Source organism: Zonotrichia albicollis, chromosome 9, assembly GCF_047830755.1.
Source record: "Zonotrichia albicollis isolate bZonAlb1 chromosome 9, bZonAlb1.hap1, whole genome shotgun sequence".
In the NCBI taxonomy this organism is placed as follows: Eukaryota; Metazoa; Chordata; class Aves; order Passeriformes; family Passerellidae; genus Zonotrichia; species Zonotrichia albicollis.
This window is the reverse complement of record NC_133827.1, coordinates 22,911,888-22,920,871: the sequence shown is the minus strand read 5'-3', so window position 1 is coordinate 22,920,871 and position 8,984 is coordinate 22,911,888. Positions and strand designations below refer to the sequence as shown.

At 47.9% G+C, this 8,984-nt stretch overlaps 1 protein-coding gene across 4 annotated transcripts in view; it reads right to left on the bottom strand.

Moving 5' to 3' along the window:
• The window catches only part of PPP2R3A (protein phosphatase 2 regulatory subunit B''alpha), a 57,146-nt gene that overhangs the window by 8,004 nt on the left and 40,158 nt on the right, over window positions 1-8,984 (bottom strand). For all 4 annotated transcript variants that reach the window (XM_074546968.1, XM_005489570.4, XM_074546967.1 and 1 more), the window contains 7 exons: window positions 8,227-8,313; window positions 5,855-6,011; window positions 5,032-5,080; window positions 4,447-4,536; window positions 3,321-3,496; window positions 2,724-2,842; window positions 1,848-1,954 (listed from right to left, as the gene is read on the bottom strand). In XM_074546968.1, coding sequence (XP_074403069.1) covers window positions 1,848-1,954; window positions 2,724-2,842; window positions 3,321-3,496; window positions 4,447-4,536; window positions 5,032-5,080; window positions 5,855-6,011; window positions 8,227-8,313 — 785 coding nt within the window. The remainder of the gene's footprint in view (window positions 1-1,847; window positions 1,955-2,723; window positions 2,843-3,320; window positions 3,497-4,446; window positions 4,537-5,031; window positions 5,081-5,854; window positions 6,012-8,226; window positions 8,314-8,984) is intronic.

The following is an 8,984-nucleotide window of genomic DNA, read 5'->3' as shown; positions in this document are numbered from 1 at the left end:
TCTGTGGAATCCCACACAGGTCAGAGAGCAGAGCCTGGCTCAGAAGAGCTCAGACCAGCTGAGGCTTCCAGTGAAACGTGATGCTTTATTGCTGTCTTGAGCATGACAAGACCTTCCTCTTATTTTTGGTGACAGCAGCTCTCAAGGGAGTCCAGCATCCTGGAAGTATCTGTGGATGCTGGGAGTATGCACTGCCTTGATGAGATTGCCACTCTGGGAGCAGGGCTTTCTCCTGGGCATGCCTCAGCCAGCTTTAGACTGACTGTTCCCTTCCAGAGGAGCAGGGACAGGGCTAATCACAGACGTGGGACACACATTAATGCATCTGTGATTGCTGAATGATGGTTGTTTTCAAATGTATTCATAAGACAAGGACCATATTTCATGTTCTGCTAGCTAACTTAGCCAAAAATCTTCCAGTCTCTCCCAGAGCTCACCAGGAATTGTCTTGGTTCTGTCCCCACTCCCTGTTTCTGTCTTCCTCAAAACACAGCAGAAATAATGTATGTGCAAAAACTCAATGGCTCTTTCTGGCAAATTTGTCTGGGCATCCAGCTCTTTGTTTTTCTTTTTCCTTTCTTTTTTCCTTCGTGGTCTGTTGCTATGCTCCACAAATGAGATCTAATCCTGCTGCCATGACTACAGAGCTTTTCAGGGGCTCTTAAAAGCTGGCAGCCAGGTTGCTGACATGCTCTTTGCAGGAAGACACAGAGCTGCTTCAGACCAATGTCAAAAATCTGACATCACCTGTCACTCTTCCCCTGGTTTTGGTGACTTTGGGAATTCATGGTCCTGCATGAAGCTTTACTGGCAGCCTCCTGTTTCTTTTCTGTGCTGAGGACACAGGTGCTGCAAAGCAGCTGCAGGGAATGCAGAAATTTAATCTTCCATCCTGCCCTACCTCATCTTCCATTGTGAAGGCCCCAGAAAGGCCAGGCAGCTCAGAGGGGCTGAGGGAACAGCCTGTTGCTGTTTGGATGCACAGGCAGAGAAGGGAACAGCTCTCAATAGCTTTGCAAACCTCTGTGCCTAATTAGTAGGTGCTACTGTTATCCCAAGCAATTTCCAGTGTGGGAAGTTCTGAAAATGAGGCAATCTTCTCAATACTCTGCTGGCTCTATAAATTCTGCTTAAGACTGGATGCAATCCTGAATCACGCAGGATTAACACAGGGGAAGCATTCTTTGGGTGGTTGAAAAATGAAGATGTCAACACAGACAGAAATCTAAAGAAAGATTAGACTGAGTTTCCATTTATCTGCAGGGAACCCTTGCCCACAGAGAAGTTCTGGAACAACTGCTCTCCCTAAATTCACTGGCTAAAGATAGCTGGTGTGTCTGTCCAGAATCTTACAGAAGGCTGAAAACTGAGTGTAGATATTGAAGAAACCAAATGCTTGAAATAAAAAAAGTCTCAACAAACTTAGTAAATGAATGAAAATATTGAAGTATAACTTAGAAAGAGCACAGACTAATAGACAAAGTAGGACTAAAGAAAATCTCTGCTAGGTATAATAAATGTAACAGAGCTCCAGCTTCTAATCTGTGACAGTGTGACATGGTCAATACACAGCCAAGACCAGCAGAAGTCTTTTGACCTCTGTTTTTAGAAGGTGACCAAAAGAAATAGGCTTTGCCTTTTTCCCCCCTTCACAGCTGTGTGCAGCTGATCCAAGTGGCTGCCCCCCAACACCACTGCCCTGCTGCTGCAGGAGCAGCTGTCCTGGGCCCCATGAGCTCCAGAGCCCAGTCCCAATGTTCATCCCCCTGCTCCACTCCCCATGCCCCCAGCAGAGCCCAGCTGGAGGCAGCCCTGAGTGCCCAGGGCAGTGCCAGGCCCATGCTCACCCCTCCTGGAGCTGCTCATTCCCAGACTCCTCGGCCACCAGGATCTCGTACTCCTCAGCCGCGTACCTGTCCCAGTCTGAGGGCTCGGGGCTGTCGCTGTCCATGTCCTAAAGAGAGCACACAGTCAGCATCTGGGCTAGGAAGGGATGGACGGACACAGCCAGGCACAAATTGCCTTAACTGACAAAGTCACAGCCATCTCAGAGTGTTTTAACATCTGCACATAAAGGACTATGAAAAAATACCTCTCAGGGTCCTAAAGCTCAGCATGTGACCTGAGGTGCCAACAAACTGCATCTGCTCCACTTCAGAAATGCAGCCACCACACGCTTGCTGTGCTCTAGCTCAGTTTGTGCTCTCCATACAGGATGGAAGAACTTGGTGGTTTTAAATCTGTCCATCAAAGGTTCATTGTAACTGATCTTTTGAAGGACTCTTCACAGTTTGCTAAGTTAGGGCAAGTTTTAGAGAAGATTACAGGAACACCTCTATAAATACCTGGTCCTCTGCCATTTACTACAGGATGGGGATAGCAAGTTATCCCCCTGGTCCCACTTGATTGCTTTTATGATGATCCAGTTTAAGCAAACAAACAAACAAAGTTGTTCTGTCTTGGGATGTATTAAGCCTTGAATCATGGAACCACAAAGTTTCTATTGCAGATTATGTGGGAACAACTGTGAGGAAACCAAAGCTGGTTTTGGCCTCCCCTCCACTTTTCTGTACTTTGAGCAGATAAGAGGCTTCTAGGAGACAATCAATGAGCTGTACTTGTGAAAAAAGTGTTCTTTTATTCAGTTGGATTTTCCCTACATCCAGGAGCACTCCAAAGATGAGTGAGAGATTTCCTTATTTAGAAAGAAAGGTGATTTATACCTTTTGCACTGCAAAGGGATCCCTCTGTTCATTGTCCAGATATTTCTCCAAATTGAAGAAGGTGTTGAAGAACACATGAGCCATTCTGCACCTCTTCAGGTCTCGCAAGGTTACTCTTCCTGCAGAAAAACCCCACGTGGTTGTTACTGAGTTCTTACAAAGGTTTTAATTGTGACATCAGTAGGCTTCAAAAGCACAAAATTCCTTCCCAAGTCAGCCAAGGATTTTAACATTATTGAATACATGGGTGTGTTCATTAAGTTTAAATCTTACATACATATGGAGGCCTTGGACATTCATGTGAAATATGAAAGCATGTGAGTGGGGATGGTTCAGTTTTACAGTGCAGGCTGTCAGTACATCCCACAGCTGAAGCACACAAGAATTGTTGCTTCAGTCCCAGGCAGTTAATTCACAATCTCTCTTGTTTTAGTGTTTCAGCCCTCCTGATGCACAACATCATGGCCCAATGTGCAGTAACTTCTGCCCTGTGACTCACACAGGGCTCTGCCCAGGGCAGATGGGTTTCACAGTAGCTTCACCTTCTCAACCCCCCACAAATGAAAGGACTGAAAGCTCTGCCTCAACAGGACTCACCTTCCCTCTCTGGCTTGACCAGGTCCAGCATCTGGCAGAGCAGGTCCTGGAAGGGCAGAGGCTCAATGCCCATCACCTCCATGCGCTCACACTGCTCCTCATAGAAGAACTCCAGCTCGTACATGGACAGCACCCCGTCCCCGTCCAGGTCCATGCAGCGGAACCAGTACTCGATGCTGGGGACACAGCAGGGACACTGCTCACTGCCCTGGGACACCCACACAGCACTCACTGCAGCACTGCTCCTTCTCCCTGCCCACCCCCAAGGCTCTGCTGCCACAGGCTGCCACAAACCCAGGATGACAAGGCCTGTTGGGAAGGGTCAGGGCACAGGCCAGCACTCCAAGCACCTCCTGTTAGTCTCCCTGTGAGCAGCCCATCCACATCCATCACCTGCCTCACCTGTACCCAGTGCTCACTGTGCTGCAGCCCAGGGGGGCTCAGGGAGTCCCTGCCTGACCCACCAGCAAGAGCTGGCAAATAGAGCCAGCTCTGAGCCCAGGACACTGCAGGGACCCTGGTGAGGGACAAGGCAGCTGTGGCATGCACTCATTTGCTCCTTTATACATAAGGCAGAGCTCTCAGGCAGCTGCACTCTGCATCCCTCCTCCCCTCTGGGGGATCCAAGCTTACAGTTCTGGATTCTTCTTCTCTTGTTATGTGTAAGATCCCTTATGCTAACACTCACATGCACATCTGGATCACCCCTGCACAACAGTCTCCTCCTGGCTGTACAAACCAGGCCACAGGCAGCTTTTACAAAGTGCCACAGTGAAGTTTCCCTACAAACCCTCCTTACACACCCACTCCACCTGTGAAGGGATGTGCCCAACTGCTGCCAGCATCTCAGGAGTGCGTGCCCAGAGCCAGTGCCTCATGGCATGAGGTCAACAAAGGCACTGGTGACTACCAATACAGTAAGAATTACAAGAAAACTCTGCTTGTACACAAGTTTTCCTCAAGAAAGGCAAATGATTTGACCAACCATCACTGGTAGGATCTTTTCTTCCTAACAACTTCCAGACCCCAAGCTGCTCTCTCGTTTAGAAAGTGGTAGGTCACAGAAGTTTCCTTATCTTATTTGCTCATCTCAATGATTTTACTAAGACACAGAAATCAGTCTAACCTTGTAGCACTCCTCTTGTCTTCCTCTGAAATCAGGAGCCACACAAAATCTGCATAACTCATGCGCCCTTCCTTTTGAACTTCAGTGCCTCTAGAAGACATAGCAGAAAAAGAAGAATTAAAAATCACCAGGTTCTTAAACACTCGAGATATCTTTGATATTTTTCAAATCATTAGTGAGAGAAAATGGGGCACTGTCACCTATTTAGCCTGTACTCCCTGCACCCTGCAGCACCAGGTACAGCATTTGCTATCTTTTATCACAGCAGAGCTGGAGCTCATCTGCCACATCCCCTCCCACAGCACATCCCTTTTCACAGACTTCAAAGCAGTGCTCTCCAGCTATCCCTGTGCCATGTCTTCCAGCTATGCCCAGTTATCCCATCCTATGGGATTTTTATTTTCTTTCCTTAAGTTACCCAGAAGTCTCTCACTCCATGTTCAGGTAGCTCCAGCTGGAGCGAAACCTGGAATGGTTTCTGTTGGAAACCATTCTGATCAGGGGCATTTCTGAGAATAACCTGTATTTCTTAGCCTGACAGAAACTGCCTTCCCTTCTTCCCCCAAGCAGTGTGCTACTCCTTACCTCACCACAGCACCACTGAATATCCTCTCAATGATCCTGTTTGACAAAGCTGGAAACAAGGAAAACATGGAGGAAATGAAACCATAGCTCACAGCAATAACTACAATCAGTTGTTCATGCTGAATCCACACAAAGCCCCTTCCCACTGTTAAAAGGGGCTCCATCTTCACCCACCCAGCCCTGTGATCAACATTCCTGAGCCCTGTGACTGCCACACTCCCCCAGAACCCCCAAGGCCTCCCCATAAAGGCCTGCACTTGGAACTCATGGGTGTTTCAGCCCTTTGTGGATTTGTATTCCATTAATTTATCTATGGCCTTTGAACCTCCAAAAACAAATATAACTTTGGGAAAGGAAGTTCTATGCTGAACTGCAGAGATACTCAGCAGAGTCCATCTGCAAGCTGAGATCCCCCAAGCTTCACTGGACTCTGGATTCCTCTCATGCTTAACTGGATTGCACTTCAACAACCTCTGAGGTTCACACGGGCTCATCCTGCTTGTCCCTACTTCCAAGTTCCTGCAAAGCTCTCAGTAAATAATAAACAAGTTTCAGGACATTATTTTAGCCTGTCCTCCTGGCAGGGACCCACACAGGAACAGAAGCTCCATCTGTAGCTACTCATGCAGAAAATTGTGTCCCCTGCAGTTCTCTGTGTCTAAGCTTGTACAACTCCTCTAAAGCAACATTTATTTCAGATATCAGTGGCTACATTAAAACCTTTTCTGAGGCATCAAAATAACCAAATTAAAGGCAGGCTTTGGTCTTCAGTAGGAACACTGTGCTTTCAGCAATGGCCTCACCACATTTGCAGGCAGCATACCTTGATCACTGTACCTAGCCAGGTCCTTCTGGCTGATGTAAAGGTCATGGTCAGTATCCAGCTCCCAGAATTTGCAGTATATGACATAAAAGTGCTCATAGGAGAAGTAATCCGTGATCTGATTTATGTCATCCTCTTCTTCCAAGAGAGCAAGAGTCTGAAAGGGTACAAACACACACAGTGGCAAGTTAAAGCTGGGTGAAGGGGCAGCTCAGCAGCTGAAGTGCTGCAGTTTCTCAGGAAGCTGGGTGAGCACAGCCCTGAGAGCTAACCCCAAGTGCAGCCTTTCCCCAAGAGATGTGGTTGCTGTATTCCTTAGCAGGCCCTTACAGAGCACCTGGCTGGCCATCCTGCTTAGCACAACACCTCTGCCACTCCTGTCAACAACTTTTGCTCGTTTTCAGCTCTAGAGAAGAGTGAGGCAGAGAAACAGGAACACAAACTGCTGTGTCAGCTGGGATCCATGGTCTGGGAGACAATCCTGACCTGCACCAGAGACTCTCAAAGCCACTCCCAGCAGCAAGTCCACAGTTTTCCACAGGACCTGAGGTATGTCCTTACACATCACACATCCCTGTCTGCTTCCTAAGGGCAAAATCAAGTCTTGTTCCAGACTCACACCTGCACTGGGACAGGAGGGATGGACCCCAAGCTAATCCCCCTGACTTCCCTGTGCTGTTGCAGGAATCATTCTGGTTTAACTGGGAGACTCAGACAGATTTCCAACCATAACATCTGCTGACATGTCTTACTAGGAAGCATTTAGTGCTAACATCCATGTTTCATTCCCACTTTACACCTCCCTGTTCTTCCCAGAAACAAGAGGGCATTTGCACATTTCCCAGTGCCACCTCCCTACTTTCCTTCTTGGTGCTGAGGCCAGGAGACACCAGAAGCCTTCTTGTCTAATAAATCATGGCTCCAGTGAGCTCCTACCCTCACAGCCTCTCCCAAGGGAGCAGGCAAAACACAGCCTGACTATCCCAGGGTGTGCTGGGGTGTCCCCAAGCAGGCAGGCCCAGTGGCCCTGCTACTCACAACCAGAAAAACAGATGCTGTGTTATGTGTTGGCACTGGTATTTCAACATCAACTTCCGGCACCTCCACATCCAAGGAATCCAACTGGATCCAAACAAAACTCTCACATGCTGCTATCCACCAGGTTCTGTGTTCTGGCAGGGATAACAGGATGGCATTGCCAGACCTGCACTACTCTGACTGCTGACACCCAAGTCTGAACACCTTTGATCCATCACTCACTGGCCTCTCCAGGCTGTGTCTGTCTCTCTCTCTTTACAGATGACCATCACTGGGGAACTTTTGCCATAACCATTTTTGTCTTCTGTAGATCACACCCAAAGATGCATTTACACCTGCAGCAAGGAGCTGAACTTCCCTGCTGCAGGAGATGAAAGGCAGAGTAGATATGAAAGGAGAAAAATTGAGAGAATGTTTAAAGGGAGAAAAGGAGTGAATAAAGATGCAGGATAATCTGGGAAGATTATTTTTAACAGAGGTTGGGAAGGAACAGGGATCCTAGGACTGGACTGGTATGAGCCAATTCAAAAGAGCTCATTTTTCCATTAGCTGATGGGGTCAACTAGGGGAGATGATGTCTGAAAGGAGAAAGAATGTGCATTCATACTTGAGGAGTTTGAGGAAGACAGCACACTACACCTGGAAGGGCAAACAGGACACAGGAGGGAAATCTCACTGGTTTAGCCAGTCTTTCACCTTTCAGCTCAAGACTTTCTGGCTCTTCAGGCTGGGCTGGACATGAGAAGCCTGAGACAGTCTTAACCTGGTGCTCTTTGGGCAAAATACACAGAGGACAGAGAACCTTGAGACAGAAATCCTGACATACGGACACACTGCAGGCACTGGAACAAGAACTAAGTTCCATTCATTATCCTGTGGAGATCAGCTCCTGAGGTGCCTCATCCTGCAATTGCAGAGATATTCCTGAGCAGCTGTCAGTGGGCTGAGGGCTGCCTAGGAGGCAGGAAATTGGCTCTCCTACCCTTGGCACTCCTGCAGCTCTTCTTGGCTGCTTGTGAGCCACTTCACATGGATGCAATGCCATGTCCTGCTTCCCCTCCTGCTGTCTGGACCAGGAGCCAGGCTGCTGCTCCATGTGGCCTCAGAGCAGGAAAACAGACACACCCTGACCTTCTCTCAGCACCCTGGGGTCACTCCTGTCCCTGCTCTTCTCACCTCAACTCGGGCACAGCTCCTCCAGTAGTCCCAGCAGATTCCTGGCCCTGAGCACCTGGCTCATCCACTGCAGCCCAGGAGCAGCTCCCTCAGCACCCAGTCACAGAACAGGGGATGCTGCTGCAGCCTGGCTCCTGCTCCCACACACACCCACGTACCTGCAGGAAGTTGCTTTTCCTCAGCTCTGTCAGAGTGATCTTGCCCGACCAGGAGCGATTGACTGTGTAGAATATCCTCTGGATAACCTGCAACAAACAAACACTGCTCTTGAAATCAACTCCTGAAACACAGCACTCTGGGAATTTAAATGCTTGGTTTATTCACTCATCTTAAGGAGACTTCTGTTTGAAAACTGTTCTGGGATCTTTTCTGTAGATACTACTATCCTTAAGTGACTACACAGTCTGAAAGTAACACTTGCTTCTTAAACAGTATTATCCCTTTTATCCCTTTCCAGTATGGAAATATTTCCACTGCTCTAAATTCACCTCTTTGGGCATGCAGATGTATTATTTATGTCAGGAGAAAAAAAAAAATGTTTTCTGATTCTTCTGGTTCCTGCAGAGGAAGCAAGACATGTAAATGAAAGAGAAGGTGAACGTCTGACCCATTGTAACTATAACAATATAACAATGCCTTATGTTCCAGTGCCTCTGCTGAAAGTAAGCAGGAAAGGTGCTGTTTGCAATTATTTTTGGGCAGGTGTTAAACGTGTTTGGCTCCTTTCCAGATCTGTCTCTGGTGAAAGTGAGCAAAAATCATGGGGAAGAGGCACAGAACTCTCAGAAGCCAAAAGCAAACAGCTCCCAGTGTGAGACTGAGCTCACTCCCAAGCTCCTCAAAAAAGCCAACAGCCCTTCCCAGCCTGCTCCTTGTCAGCTGTCAAGTAACATCACAGGGTGGGGAAACACAAAGG